At 46.6% G+C, this 14,364-nt stretch overlaps 7 protein-coding genes across 7 annotated transcripts; 2 read left to right on the plus strand and 5 right to left on the minus strand.

The window, feature by feature from the left end:
* Positions 1–278: 278 nt before the first annotated feature.
* On the minus strand, positions 279–7,559 carry J056_000835 (Phosphatidylinositol 3-kinase tor2; the record flags this gene model as incomplete). The annotated part of the gene is made up of 7 exons (XM_009270463.1): positions 279–400; positions 449–604; positions 650–2,940; positions 2,987–4,854; positions 4,906–7,247; positions 7,309–7,420; positions 7,467–7,559. 7 exons carry the CDS (start codon positions 7,557–7,559, stop codon positions 279–281), a joined length of 6,984 nt encoding a protein of 2,327 aa, XP_009268738.1.
* A 75-nt stretch (positions 7,560–7,634) lies between these two features.
* On the plus strand, positions 7,635–8,326 carry J056_000836 (Inositol phoshorylceramide synthase regulatory subunit kei1; the record flags this gene model as incomplete). The annotated part of the gene is made up of 2 exons (XM_009270464.1): positions 7,635–7,725; positions 7,776–8,326. The coding sequence occupies 2 exons, from the start codon at positions 7,635–7,637 to the stop codon at positions 8,324–8,326; spliced, it is 642 nt and encodes a 213-aa protein (XP_009268739.1).
* A 42-nt stretch (positions 8,327–8,368) lies between these two features.
* Positions 8,369–8,727, minus strand: J056_000837 (UPF0136 membrane protein YJRC; the record flags this gene model as incomplete). The annotated part of the gene is made up of 2 exons (XM_009270465.1): positions 8,369–8,562; positions 8,607–8,727. 2 exons carry the CDS (start codon positions 8,725–8,727, stop codon positions 8,369–8,371), a joined length of 315 nt encoding a protein of 104 aa, XP_009268740.1.
* Positions 8,728–8,798: 71 nt separating this feature from the next.
* On the minus strand, positions 8,799–9,486 carry J056_000838 (Eukaryotic translation initiation factor 4E type 3; the record flags this gene model as incomplete). The annotated part of the gene is made up of 4 exons (XM_009270466.1): positions 8,799–8,842; positions 8,891–8,958; positions 9,006–9,325; positions 9,376–9,486. 4 exons carry the CDS (start codon positions 9,484–9,486, stop codon positions 8,799–8,801), a joined length of 543 nt encoding a protein of 180 aa, XP_009268741.1.
* Positions 9,487–9,530: 44 nt separating this feature from the next.
* J056_000839 (Glutamine-dependent NAD(+) synthetase) lies at positions 9,531–12,395 on the plus strand (the record flags this gene model as incomplete). The annotated part of the gene is made up of 13 exons (XM_009270467.1): positions 9,531–9,553; positions 9,651–9,767; positions 9,839–10,358; positions 10,415–10,752; positions 10,821–10,972; positions 11,043–11,220; positions 11,289–11,531; positions 11,584–11,715; positions 11,775–11,841; positions 11,887–11,905; positions 11,958–12,067; positions 12,122–12,205; positions 12,252–12,395. 13 exons carry the CDS (start codon positions 9,531–9,533, stop codon positions 12,393–12,395), a joined length of 2,127 nt encoding a protein of 708 aa, XP_009268742.1.
* An 82-nt stretch (positions 12,396–12,477) lies between these two features.
* J056_000840 (uncharacterized protein) lies at positions 12,478–13,368 on the minus strand (the record flags this gene model as incomplete). Its single annotated transcript, XM_009270468.1, has 1 exon — positions 12,478–13,368. The coding sequence occupies one exon, from the start codon at positions 13,366–13,368 to the stop codon at positions 12,478–12,480; it is 891 nt and encodes a 296-aa protein (XP_009268743.1).
* Positions 13,369–13,683: 315 nt separating this feature from the next.
* On the minus strand, positions 13,684–14,364 carry J056_000841 (uncharacterized protein; the record flags this gene model as incomplete). Its single annotated transcript, XM_009270469.1, has 2 exons — positions 13,684–13,862; positions 13,920–14,364. 2 exons carry the CDS (start codon positions 14,362–14,364, stop codon positions 13,684–13,686), a joined length of 624 nt encoding a protein of 207 aa, XP_009268744.1.

Consider the following 14,364-nt stretch of genomic DNA (forward strand, 5'->3'; position numbering starts at 1 on the left):
TCCTAAAAATAAGATGCGCGACATGCTTAATTTACTGAGCTATTCTTGTTTTTATTACTCTTTTGCCCTCTAGCTGGCCTTTATTACTCGCAATTACATCAGTCCATCAAAATGTCAAGCCAGCATGCTTTGTGATTGCGCTCTGATATGCAGAAGCACCACATTTATTGCGATGTAGAGCATTTTCAACAACCCCTCACGTTCTTCAATGCGATACAGGTAAACGTAAATCGTGCATGAGTAAAAATCTAAATGAAAATAAACAAAACAAAACTATATTACCAAAATGCACACCATCCTACGAAAGCCATACAAAGGACCTCGAGAGAAGTGGCTTGTAATATAAGTTTGTCAACTTGCTCACCCACAGTGAGTGTCTCAGTTGGTTTGAAGTCACGACCTGTTTCAAGTTAGACTGTTTTGGCTGTTTCTTACCAGCAACACTCACCTGATAACTTTGCTTCAACTCTTCTCATGACAGCTAATGCTCTTCTGTTCACAGGCTCCGGTCTTCGGTCGTTACCTATTGTCTCGTCCCTAACACCATTCTCTACCAGATTTCTTTCATCTGCCACACTCCGTCTATTCTTTGCACTCGATGGATCTGTAACTACGTAAGCTAAACAACAGTCGGTAACTGTTCACCTACCAATGTTCTCCGCATCCAAACGCCAATTAATCAATGGATCGTGAACAAATGCAGCCAATACAGCCATGAGAGAATCTCTGTTATTCCTCAACACACTCATGACAATATCACAAGTACGCTTAAATGATCCCTCGACACCACACACCTCCATTGCCAAAACGAGCATTCTAGTCAATCTGAAAGGCATTCTCTCTGGATACTTATCTCTATGCTGAGCAACTTCGAAGCTATCACCGAAATCAATGTGGATAACTCCACCAGTAATTCTATCAATCAGCAGATTCGAAGGATGTCTGTCACCAAGACCTAGGATATAACCAACCATACTCATCACTGCCAAGCTACGTGTGTAATTTGTTCGACGTTCCAACCAAGCTTCACTATTTCTAGATTTCAGCCAAAGAATTCTGTAAAGATCTTGACCAGTGGTATTGTCGAGAGCGTACTCGAAGACTTCCAACTTGTTGAGGTGACACAGGTGGTCGAAATCTGGAGCCATTTGCAGCATCAATCTGTGCTCAATGTTCAATAGAATCTTTCTAGTCTCGCGATAGTCCCTGATCAGCATGTGCATCGTATCAGTGTTTTGCACCCATCCTAAAAGACCAGAGTTTGGAGAGATTGGTATAACGGAAAATCTGTGAATGGACAAATGACGTTTGAATGACTCCGGATTTACGGAAAGGAGAAGATTGATGAGGCCGAACAATTGCATCGCACGCTCATCTTGGCGAAGATCTTCATGTCCTTTCAACAGATACATATACTCCTTTCCATCACTACCCCTGATCTCCATCTTTCTTGGCCTTTGCTTCGTAGTCAACACCGACAATCTGGGAACGACCGCTGCTATTCTGATGACTGGCTTTCCTGATTGGTACGTACCAGGCACAGCCAAGTCGAGATCTTTGGCGTTAAGTAAGCGTGGGGCCACATACTGTAGTTCGATAGCAGTGAGCGCGGTGACCTGCTTCTCAATCTTCCTGAACACTGGGTAATACAGATCCCAAGCCTGGTTGAGGTCTGCCGCATGTTTGGTATGCTTCCACTTCCTGCAGTAGTCTCTAGCTTCTATCAACTCCCTAGAGAACGCCTGAACGAATGAAGTCTCACGCAAAGTCTCTGGACCTCTATCGAGCAAGTCATGCAATGGCTTGAGCGTCTCAATCATAGCAGCTGGGTTATGATGTACGAAGTAATGTCTGGATGCCTCTTCCAATCCTTCGTGCCACATTTCATTCCAAAGTATAGCAACCCTGATCAATTCATTAGAAACTAGTCCAGCTTGTTCAACCAGCTTGGGTGAATGCTCGCGCATCCTGTCCATTATAGCCAATGCAGCAGCTTTACGAGTCTGAGATTGAGATTTCGACGCCACTGTGAGTGGATAGATCAATGCTTGTGGGTGGGCTCTCCCAACAGCACATAAGAGCTGATGGATCAATCTCCGAACGTTCAAGTTTGGTGCGTGGATCCTAGCAATGATCTGCGGTATAACCTCCAGCCAAGTATCGACAGAGATGGTAGTGAATCCTTGAGACAGCGTTGAAGAGACGTCTTCGTGATAGCCGAATTGAAACCACAATGTTAGCAGACGAAGCGTGTCCTGGAGGGAGTTACCGCCAGACAAGGCAATAGACTTGAAGAATGCCTGTACAGCAGGTACAATATGTGTGACTAGAGTCTCTGGCTCAACTTCTTCGCTAGCATTCTCGAGATGAGCGATAACTTCGAAGTTGGCCAGCGCAAAGGTGTGCCAAGCCTTATACCAACTAGGGTCAAGTTGTGTGGCTTGGTAGAATGCACCGAGGATGTCATCAGCATCGTTGATAAACCAGTCCTCCTGAAGAGCAACCTGCCACTGACCTTGCTTGAAGTAACATCTAGCCAGTAAGTTTTTGTATTCTGTGATTTTGCCCTGCTTGTAGTACTCATTAGCAATAGCACGTGAGCTCTCAGTTGGGTTCAGGCCAAGGTCGTTGGATAGAGATGCCGTGAAATCTCTCAACCAATTCAAAGACTCGTCTTGAGCACCCTTTGCCCAAGTGAATTTGAGATGAGCGTAAATGACCTGTGGAGGGGCTTTTTGGGTAGTGCTGTTCGAGTAAACGCTTGGATCCGGCCCGAGGAGGGAGTTAATAACTTTTTCAGCCAGGAACATTCTATCAGACTTTCTGCATAAGTTGGCGAACTTGATCCACATCTGTGTGTCTTCTGCTGGAGACAGAACAAGTGTGCGCACTTGCAATATCCTCTGCCAGACTTCAACATCCGGTTGTGCGCCCTTCAATCTTCCCAAAATGTCAGTAAACACAGAAGTAAAAGATGATATCTCACCTCTTCATCCAAGTCTTGCGTATCGTCGATTGGCGGTCGGGTTGGTCAGCGAAGAGTTTATACTGAATGATTTCTTCCAGTTCAGCCAGCATCTGCACACGAACCACAACATTGTATGCTCGACCGTAAGACTCAGTAACTAGAGAAGTGAGTTCGCTGTCCAGACTCTCGCGCGCTTTCGTGATATGGTGGAGAGCCTTCTGGTAGTGCGAGTCGTGCACCGAGAGGATAGCTCTGTAGAAGAAGCGGTCAGGAGACTCTTGTTTCATTACAGTAATATAATTATCCATCATTTCCCAATTGTTCAGCGACCAAGCAGCAGCAGCAGCCAGCGGCGCCATAGCGCGACGCTCTTCGTGTCCGGCATTAACCCACTTATTTTGCACGAAGTCTGACAGCTGCTCCCACTCTCCAAGTGCATGGAGACACTTCATTCGTCCGAGCGTCACTTCAGGCGAATCACCTTCGATCTCCGCCTTCTCAGCGTAGGCGACCAGAGCCTCGTGCCATCTGCCGAGTTTCTCGTACCATTCTTCGTGGTGCACTATATCTAATTGCTCCCTAGCATATTTGAGCGTACCCCACGCTGCATCCTGTTGCTGCAACTTGGTGTTAACATGCACTAAGCTCTCAATAACAGTTGGCGTAGCCTCAGTGAGGAATTCCAATTCTTGGTAGTGGAGTGCCTTTGCGTATGCGTGAACATTCATTGCGTATTCACCTAGCAATGGAATGTCAATCGGGAGTGGCTTGTCGTCATGCTCCATAAATTCAGCCAAATTGAGCAAAGTGTGCACAACATCTGGTGGTGCTGATGGTGATGTCAGCGCTCTTTCCATTGCTTTTCCAAGTTCGTCTTGATACTGGTCGTATAGATCCGTCCAGCACGAAACAAATGCTGCATTAAACAGTTCTCTCAGTAAAGGTGGATGAGCTTCAGCTAATCCTCTGCAAGCGCGAAGAGCATGCGATGGAGATTCCTTCAAGAACTCAATACCCAATCGCCTCAACCAGTCAGTCCAGTCTTCTCTGTTTTGAATGAGCTCCACATTTTCAATACCGTATGCCTTTTTGAGATGCTGCTGGTTGGCAATCAGCTTGGTATTTTCAACAGGTGGCTGATCGTCTGTCTTCTCTGCCGCAAAGCTGTCAAAGATACTGTAATCCTGTGGAAGTCTTTCGCCGTTCAAAAGCATATTGACAAATTGATTATATGGACCATGTTGAATACGATGTTTGAGCAGCACTTTGGAGATCATCGGTACGAAAACTGCGAAATCAGGACCAAGCTGCAGGACCAAAGCTGCCAGAATATCCATGGCAGCATTGCGCAATTCGGCAGGACCAGACGAAAGCACTCTAGCTAACGGGTGAATTATTCTTGAAGCATGATCACAAAAATTGACCTGTCTCGACAGCTGACCGATGGTGATAATAGCAGCTTTCCTTAACTGCACAGTCGACTCTGGTCGCTCGATAGTCTTGACAATAGCAGGTACGACGAGGTGGAGATACTCTTCAACGTTCGATCCAAAGACTGAGAAAGCTCGAAGAATGCGAATAAGAGTTGGCTGGCGTTTATCTGCTAATTCAAAGTCAAATGTTTGTAACATAGGTGGAAGGAGTACTGGTAAATGGACTCTGAATTCCCCTTCAAGTGCTTTTGCGAGGATTTCAATGAGCGAGATGATTGTTATTTGTAGGGTGGAGTTGGGATTCCAAAACTCTCTGATCAATTCCAATATGTCAGTTAAGAAGTTTCTAATGTGGTGCTTGACAATGCTAACGAGAATAGCAAGTTGCTGGAAGTAAAATTCTTGCAGAGAAGGCGCACACGATCTTATAACACCCATGAAGGCAGGAACGATCTGGATCGAGTCAGTATAAAAAACTTCCACCTTGAGCACATTTCAACCTACCTGAGGTAAATATGAAACACACTTCAAGCCCTGTGTTTTAAATATGTTCATGATAGCCTCGATAACGGCGTGGTGGTGGTTACTAAGAGAGGGATCTTTGAGCATATTGACGAGAGCGTTAAACGCTACCGTTTGATAGAAATCGTCGCTGGTATTCTGATTAGATGGTGTTACAACATCAGCAGGATAGATGGTCACAGATTCGGTAGTGACGTCCGATACAGGCTTCTCAATGTCCTTGTGTTTGTATGGATCGAGGGCACCAAGCAAACCCATCACACGCACCGTTTCAGTGCGCGTTGAAGGTGTCTGGTCAGTCTGCAATATCTTCACCAACGCATCCAACAAGCCAGGGTATCTGAGGTAAGGCTCGATGACGTAACCAGTGTTAGAAACGACCTGACCAAGCGTCCTCAATGCAGCGTCTCGTCTGAGTAATGATGACTGGTCATGAAGGGTTTCTATCAGAAGTGGCATGATAATGTCAACGTGGCTCATTAATTCCTCACCACCAACTTGGGCCAATTCACCAATACAGCAGAGAACGTTTGAAGATACAGTGGAGCTGTTGTCTGAGGCTTTTGGAAGCAGCACTTTCATCATTGGGTTGGCGTATGGCTTGATCAGTCTCTGAGAAGCACTGACGAGCAGGCCCAACAATCTTGCACTCTCCTCCTTATTACGGCGTACTGTGGAATACTCTAACTCCGTCAGCAGCTGGATGAGAGCCTTACGGAGCGAAGGCATGACGTAGGCTGGGTTGTGACAAGAGAGTCGACCGATAATCTTGATAGCAACCTCTCGAACAGCAAATACTTCATCGTTCAACGCTATAAACAAAGACCTTACATTTTCAGCCTGAGCTAGGTGTCTGTCAAACTTTTCATCTAGCGATTGGAGAACGGATAGTCTAATGTCGTACTCAGGATCGGCAATAGCCAGAGTCATGAGTTTGTCCAGCATGTCGCCTATGATCTCTATAGCATGTGTTGAAGTCTGGTATGTGACAGGGTCATGAATAAAGGTAATGGAGCAGGTGAGGGCAGCAGCCTTGCGTATCTCAGCATTATCATCGTCTACGAATGGTAAAGCAGTATCACGGACAAACTCGTTGAGAATGTGACCGCTAAAATCGAAAGAGCCCAAAGTCTGTAAAGCTAGTTGAATCACTTCGGGTTTCTTAGCTTCAGAAGCTTGTACTTTGGATAACTCTCTAGCGGCAGCTGTTTGCGAGCTGGAAGGGTTAGGAGCACCAAGAGCTCGGTAAGACTTGTCGCTCAATATCAACGAAAGCATATTGAGTAACCTATCTTGAATGGTTTTGAGGAGGGGTGGTATGTATTTAGCTATATCCCTCAAAGCGTTGACAAGCGATTCTGATAACTCTGTGCTGAAGATCTCTCCCAACAACTCATGTACGTGTTTAGCCAAGGATGGACCAATTGCGGCTGCAAGTTTTCCCAAACATTGCAGAATGGCATCTTCAGGAATTATGTAACCCTTTTTCGAGCGGTGACGGAGTTGCTCGTCGATGGTAAACATGGCACTGTCCATATAATCCTTCATGGCACTTCCTACAGCACTGGCTACATGGCCTACGGCGTTATATGCAACAGTTCTTTCCCTCTCCTTTCGGATTGCACTCATAAGATGACCCATACTCAACCTAAGCTTCGTCTGTGTAAAAGCTTGAGGATCATAAGTGGCGAGAGTTGGAATGAGAAGTATTACAGTCTTGCGTATGAGAAAATCCCTGTGATCTTTGTAACGCAATATCAAATCACAGACGTCACCGAAACGAGGTTTTAAGAACATGCCAGCATGCAGGAGTAAATCTCTGTACACCAGGAGAGAAGCGTGGATGGTATCAACAGTGTTTATCTTAAGGCCAGCTTCTGCCTTTGCGTAGATGGAGTATTGCATATCATTTCTATTCTGTGCTTTACGACGCTCCAAAATAACCAAACAAGCGGATAAAGCGTCTGAAGCAGCTTCTCTGATGGTGACTTTAGGGTCACGCAGAGCGATCCAAATGCGTTCAATAGCTCTAGTGACAAAGGTATTGAATAACGCAGGACTATTCTGTGCGAGCTCTTTGATGATTAAAACGGCAGCGTATCGACCGCCTTCAGATCTGTCACCGGTGAGTAGTTCAAGTGCACGTGGAGCCTCGAAATCGATGAACTGTTCACCCAAGTAAGCACCACCAACGCGGGCAATGTGGCCTAAGCACTGAGAAGCGGCAATCATGACGTTCATGTCGCTGCAGGGGAGAGCAGGTTTGAGGTAGTTGTAGAAACGATAAAGCCGCTGCTTTTCTACTTGAATATCCAACAGAATATCTGTGAGTTGTTAGTTGAAACCATTGAATTTCGCGCGACTTGCCAATTGCGACGATTCCACCGAGCTTTTCATGGGGATAGTTGCTGTTGATTAATTCGAACAACCTGCGCATGACTTCAGATTGGAGCTTTGTGACGCTCTCAGCGCTGAGCTCAGCATTACAGCCAATGAACTGAGAGATATGTGAGGGAGTGGAGAAGTGGAGATATGGGACGCACGAACTGCTGTAATTCGTGTGCAGCTTCGTTGCGTAGCTTTGGATCTCTGCTGCGTAAGCCCGCAAAGATACGCGCTAAGGCGTCTGTGTACATGATATTATTTTATGGATGATGGTTGTAATGAAGATGGCGAGATGGTAGCGCAAGATGGCTTGCAATTGCACCACGATGATAAGAAATGGATTAGATTTGTTGGCGAGGAGAAGTCCAATACATAAACCAATATTCAAAACATTATTTGGATTGGATATCAAATTGGGTTCGTTCTACTGTGCTTGTCTTATTCGGCGCACTGACTTTAGCATCCAGGCTGTACGATAATAACAGCATTTGCGCTATTTAACAAGGTCGCTGGTGTTTATGGGGTTAATGTTATATTCACTGGTGGTACATTTGCGCAGTGCACCATGTACCTCTATAGCGTTGGTACACTCGCTGGCTTTGTTTGGGGATTGAAGCAGATTACAGAGGAGAATCCAACCAACTCGCTATTATATGCGAACATGTTCGCAATTGATCATATTATTTCATCAATCTACTCAGCTGTTTTCTTCAAGCATTGGTACTTTGACGAGCCTCACGATGGACGGCGGGCGGATGTAGGCGACCTCACGAAAGGCTGGGGTGGCGTCGCACATCAGGATCTTACAGAGATGGATAGAATAACAGCCGCCAAGGAGATATGGGGACGCGAGAAGGTGTTTGCAGGATTAGTCCTTCTCAGCGGCTTTGTTGCGAAGGTCTACTTCATATTGATAATATACTCTTTCTCTTTATCACTTATACAGGGCACTTACGTTAGCAATAACCAAAGCAATAGAGCAAACTACAGGAGTAATAATAGCAATCAAGATGAATAGATTAATGTTTTACATGTTGTTGTGTGCCTTGTGTGCTGTCGATTAAAAACCATCTTGAAATTGCTTTATTTTGTAGGCGTAGTACGCACCGCTGGTGAGACCTAAAGCGGTAAGCATCTTAGGTAAAGCGCTTGCTCTGACTCTGCCAATCGAAGAGGCAGTCAGCAAAGCAGAAGCAGCTAAAGCAGATTCGAAGCCATAGTCCATGTTTTGTTGAATCAAGTAGCCGCTACTAGCTGTGATTGATTAGAGCAGCAGATAGTACCGACAGCTAACCCACCAAATGCAGCCGAAGTTAAAAGACCACCGAAAAGACTTGCCTTTGAGCCTTTCTTAATGAAGCCCATAGCTCCACCTAAGCCAGTTAAGCCAGCAAGAGAGAAGGCGAGGTGATGACTCATGGGTGATGTAGAGAGGGTGTAAACAAAACGTGTCAAACGCGTAAAAGGTGTAAAATATAAATAAGAATCAATTATTTTGGTGTGTTTAATTGAGGGGTTTTGTCTTGCAATGATTCTGTGTGTGTTTGTTAGAGTTTGGAGTGTTTCAACGATGAAAACGAACCAGAATTTGATTTGAATTGCATTTCTAACGTGGAAGGCGATTGGTTGAGAGATTTATATATTGAATCTCTAGTTTGGTGTGTTAATGATGTTTAATACGTTTCAAACATCCCCACCTAACGCTATTAACCAAATCAGGATCTTCCCTTCTAATCCAAACACTTATAATATCCTCTGCTGCCCTTATAGAAACCACAGCTCCGCAGAGATCATTGATATCGTCAACCATATTACAACCAATGATACTAAGTAACAAATCTTCCCAGAGCTGATCAACAATACCTTTCCTAAGCCTAAGAATCCATTTACCGCCTTTTATGTTTTCGGGATCTTCCCAGACAGGTCTTACGCCTGAACGGAATAGCTGGTAATCGGTGACGACGGGGAGAGTGGAAGGTGGTTTAAGATAAGCGTAGGTGTTCCAGAATGCTGGTAACTGTGACTGGTGTTAGAATTGCGCATTCTCCCACCAAGCACACTACTAACACTATCAAATCCAGCAATTTTAATTAAATCTTTCTGGTAATCAATTATCTTTGAAGAAGGTGGCCTATGTATCCCCCAAACTGTCCACGATGTACTCAATTTTAATGTCATTTCTGTATGCTGATTGGTAGTGCGTGTTCAACCAGGATCACCAAATGCATCTAATCACTCTGGCTACGTGAGAATCTACTCCTTTTACTATCATTTCTAATCCATCCTCTAGCTGGTAAATTCGGCTTCATTTTCGTATAAATATTCTCACCAATCTCACTCAGCTCACTTAACCAATGGGCTTTGGATTTTCAGGGAAATTACGAAAGAATCCTTGAGAGCATCAAAGTCGCTAAATCTCGCGGTGCTTCTCTACGCGTTGGCCCTGAGCTTGAGATTACGTGGGTCTACTACGCGTTTGATTTCGTTATCCACTTGCTTATCTTTCTTCTTCTACTTTTTCCTCTTACAGCGGCTATGGCTGCTTGGATCATTACTTGGAGGGTGACACTATCCTTCACTCATGGGAAATTCTCGCCAAATTACTCCAAGATGACCACACACATGGCATCATTTGCGATATTGGCATGCCTCTTAGACATAAGAACGTCACTTACAATGCCAGAGTTATTATCAATGATGGCAAGATTCTTCTTATTCGTCCAAAGATGTGGATGGCCAATGACGGCAATTACCGCGAACTGAGACACTTTTCTCCGTGGTTGAAACACCGCCAAACGGAGGACTTCTTCTTACCGCGCATCATACAATCAACTACCCAGCAGACTACTGTTCCAATTGGTGACATTGTCTTGTCAACGCTCGATACCTGCGTCGGGGTTGAGTTGTGCGAGGAGCTCTTCACTCCAGCAGCTCCACACGTCAATATGGGTTTGGATGGTGTCGAGATATTCACCAACTCCTCCGGAAGCCACCATGAGCTCCGTAAGCTAAATAGACGTATGGAGCCGATCAAGGAGGCTACACTGAAGGTGAGCAGGGGGTGTATCTTGTACCACACCTACAGCTAAATTAACGCATCGCTTAGCTTGGTGGTATTTACCTGTATGCTAACCAACGCGGCTGCGACGGTGACAGGTTGTACTACGATGGTTGTGCCATGATAGTGTTGAACGGCGAGGTAGTTGCTCAGGGTCCTCAATTCGCTCTTACAGACGTAGATGTCGTCACGGCCACTGTGGATATGGAAGACGTGCGCTCGCGCCGCACCTCCATCAGCCGCAATCTGCAAGCAGCACAGAGTGGGGCACTTCCACGCGTACACGTCCCTAAGGCTCTATCCTACGGTGTAGGCGAGAATTTTCTTGCTGCTCAACCTTCCCAGCCCGCTCCTCTCACTATACACCGCCCCGAAGAAGAAATAGCGTGAGTGGGGATGCTAGCCGAGCCCATGCAAATACACACGCAGACAACTGACGTTCCTCATTTGTTAGTCTCGGTCCCGCCTGCTGGCTGTGGGATTATCTGCGCAGGTCGCGCACGCAGGGCTACTTCCTCGCACTGAGCGGAGGCATTGACTCGTGCGCTTCGGCTACCATCGTTAGCTCAATGTGTCGCCTGGTTGTTAAGGCCTGTCAGAACGACGGTGAGTTTGTGCTTGGGCTTCTGCGCGTGGCTTGCTTGGCTGCGAGCTGAGAAGCTGAGACACACCCCAGAACAGCACGTACTCGCTGACGTCAGACGCATCACTGGCGAACCCGATCACTCGACGTATGTCCCCGCAGACCATCGCGAGCTATGCAACAGAATCTTCTATACTTCCTACATGGGCACGGAGAATAGCAGCGACGAGACACGCCAACGCGCCAAGGATCTCGCCCACGATATCGGCAGGTGGGTACTTTGCTTAGCTATTTGATTCAATGGCGCTGTCTCATCCAAATTACTAACTCCCCTCATAGCTACCACGTCGACATCAACATGGACGCTGTGATTGGTGCTATACGAGACCTCTTTGGGTTAGCTACGGGACACAAACCGAAATTCAGAGCACACGGCGGCAGCTATGCGGAGAACATAGCTCTGCAGAATATACAGGCACGTCTGCGTATGCTGCTCTCATATCTCTTCGCACAGCTGTTGCCTTGGGTGCGCGGCCGCGTCGGCGGACTGCTCGTCCTCGCCAGCAGCAATGTGGATGAATGGTGGGTGGTTGCTGTGCTTAGCGCTCTGTGCGCCAAACTAAATGTACTTCAGTCTGCGCGGTTACCTCACCAAATACGACTGCTCGAGCGCGGACCTCAACCCTATTGGCAGCATCAGCAAGACTGACTTGAAGCGCTTCATCGCTTGGGCGCAGTACGAATTCGACCTTCCGATACTTGAAGGGTGAGTTGGAGTTTAGCTGGCGTTTTAGCGTGTCGTGCTGAGTAGACCACCACCTCTAGATTCTTGCACGCCACTCCAACAGCAGAACTCGAGCCTATTACCCATAACTACGTGCAATCGGACGAGGTAGGTGTTGCGCGGGTGTTGCACACACACTAACAACATACTAAGGCCGACATGGGAATGACGTGTGCGTGCGAGTGTACAGCCGAGAGCCGTCCCTGCTAACACTCTTCGCTCAGACGACCAGCTCTCCGCGTTCGGTAGACTGCGCAAGGTAGAGAAATGTGGTCCATTTAGCATGTTCACCAAGCTGCTGTCTGAGTGGAAAGATGTCATGGCGCCAGCCGAGGTGGGTGCTTGCTTGCTATTGTGTGAGTTCAGTGCGCTAATTGGACACGCAAAGATCGCCGAGAAGGTGAAGAAGTTCTGGTTCGAGTATTCGCGCAACAGACACAAGATGACGACATTGACGCCGTCGTACCATGCTGTGAGTTGGTGTGGTTCGACGGCTTCCCAACTGACTCCATTTCTAGGAAAGCTACTCACCAGATGACAACCGCTTCGACTTGCGCCCTTTCCTCTACAACGCTAGATTTCCCTACCAGTTCGAGAGGATTGACGACACAGTGAAGCGCGTTGAGCAGCTTCAAAAAGAGGTAGAGACACAGCAAAAGTAAATTGTGATATTTTGTATGTATGGTTGACAATGTAGAAATAAATTAACGATAGTGATACTTTGGATCAAGTCAAAAGAACCAATCAACGCCTAGTTGAAGTGCGACCTTTTCTACCCACACCTGCACGCGGACTGGAGTAGTAAGCGTAATGTGAGGCAAAGTTGGGAGATGTGAAAGCATCTTGTGGGATAGCCGGCAATTCGTTATCTTTTACTATCGGATATGGACTGCTCTGTTTAGGAGAGCGCTTGTCCTTGATAGGTAAGTGATTAGTCCACGGTTTAACTGGTGGTGCAATAGGAGAGCTACCCGGTGTCCATTGACGCATTGTTGGTGCTTGTCTCTGCGACTCCTTCTGCATGGCCTGGAGTTGTCTCAAATTTGTTATCTTGGTGGGAGCGGTAGTATATTTGTCGAGGACGGCTGGATGGATTGGTTGGATATCTTTCATGTCCTTGGTGTGCTTATTTTCCATCGCTTTAATATCGTCGAAAGAACTACCGGACGACAGCGAGGTCTTTGACGAGCTACCGACTGTTTCGTCCTCCACTTCCATCGCTTCGCTCTTGGCCTTTTGCCTGCGTCTGTAGCACTTGATGAGCGAGACAAAGGCGATGAGCAGCACGGCGAAAACGAATACTGAGATTGTTATTGGCAGCACTTTCATGCCGTCTATGGCCAATTTTTTGTCTTTGTTTGCATCGAAATCTCTGACACGAATGGATGGGGGCATCACATCGTCATCCTCATTGCTACTGCTGCCACTGGCGATTGTCTCATTCAAAACTCCGCGAGGAACCATGTTAACCCCGGCAATAGGCAGAGACGGATTCTCCCAGTGTCTAAACATCGACTCTTGTTTTGGTAGTTGAAACTGCATCTGCATCTGCTCGAACCAGCCGAGATCAGCGAGATGGGGTGTAGGCTGTTGTTGCGCGTGTGGCTTTGTGTAGTCCAAATATATAGCTGGCATTATGTAGCGTGTGTAGTGTGTAATGCGTAGTGTGCTTATTTGCGTCGCAACCAGGCGAATAAGGTGAAACAAGAGGATGATTAGTGAGTAAACTTGTGGGCAGAAGGACTGAGAAACCAGCTCTCAGGGTGTATAGTGTTGGTTGAGAGTTTTGTGTAGGTCCTCACTGAACTTGGTCAACCGCTCTGATTCGCCCGGTTAGGAAAGTTAGCCTAAAATTTTAGCTCGAATGACCGGAAAAGGAAGGTGAGCGCGTAGAGGGCTAATTAAAAAGAGGAAGAATGAAAGAGGTAAGGAATTTACGCGTACGTCTTATCAATCGACGTCATCCATGTTATCGATATCGACATCGTTCTCCTTGTACACGGCTAAAGTGTTGTTTAGCCCAACATTCCTAGCATGCTTCAGGACGTTAATCATAGCCCTATCGATATCATTTGAGTGGACATCGCCATTCTCGAGGACGATGGATGGATAGAAGACGTAAGTCCAATCTGTGTGGGAGCGAGCGAGTGAGTAAGTAGCTGGAATAACCGAAGAACCCCACGTACCTCTGAGAATAAGATCGTCTGCTCCACCGCGAGCAGTAACCATAGACTGCTGTACAACGGAAGTGATACAATTACGAATCCGCTTGCGCAGTCTATTCCTCACTACAGCCTTCTTTGAAGTGAAAGCTATGGGCGTGATTACGACCAGAGGCAACTCCGCCACATTCATCCGCTTCAAGCCGTATCCATCCTGCCGACCAATAGCATCGAGGTACAACCAAAACCTCAGACCAAAGTCGTTGTGTGCGAATGGCAGAGAACTCAGTTTAGTTTGTATGAGTGCGTGTGTTTTGGACGGCGGGAGAATCTTCAACGTGAAGTACGCGTGCGGGAAGGTGAACAAACCGCGATCACCCAATGTACCAAGATTGACGCCGTAGCCAAAAGAAAGAATTTTCACAGATTTATTTGTCTTTTTACTGAGCAATATCTGGCTGCGCTGCAT

This window comes from Wallemia ichthyophaga (genome assembly GCF_000400465.1).
Source record: "Wallemia ichthyophaga EXF-994 unplaced genomic scaffold scaffold12, whole genome shotgun sequence".
Taxonomy (NCBI): Eukaryota; Fungi; Basidiomycota; class Wallemiomycetes; order Wallemiales; family Wallemiaceae; genus Wallemia; species Wallemia ichthyophaga.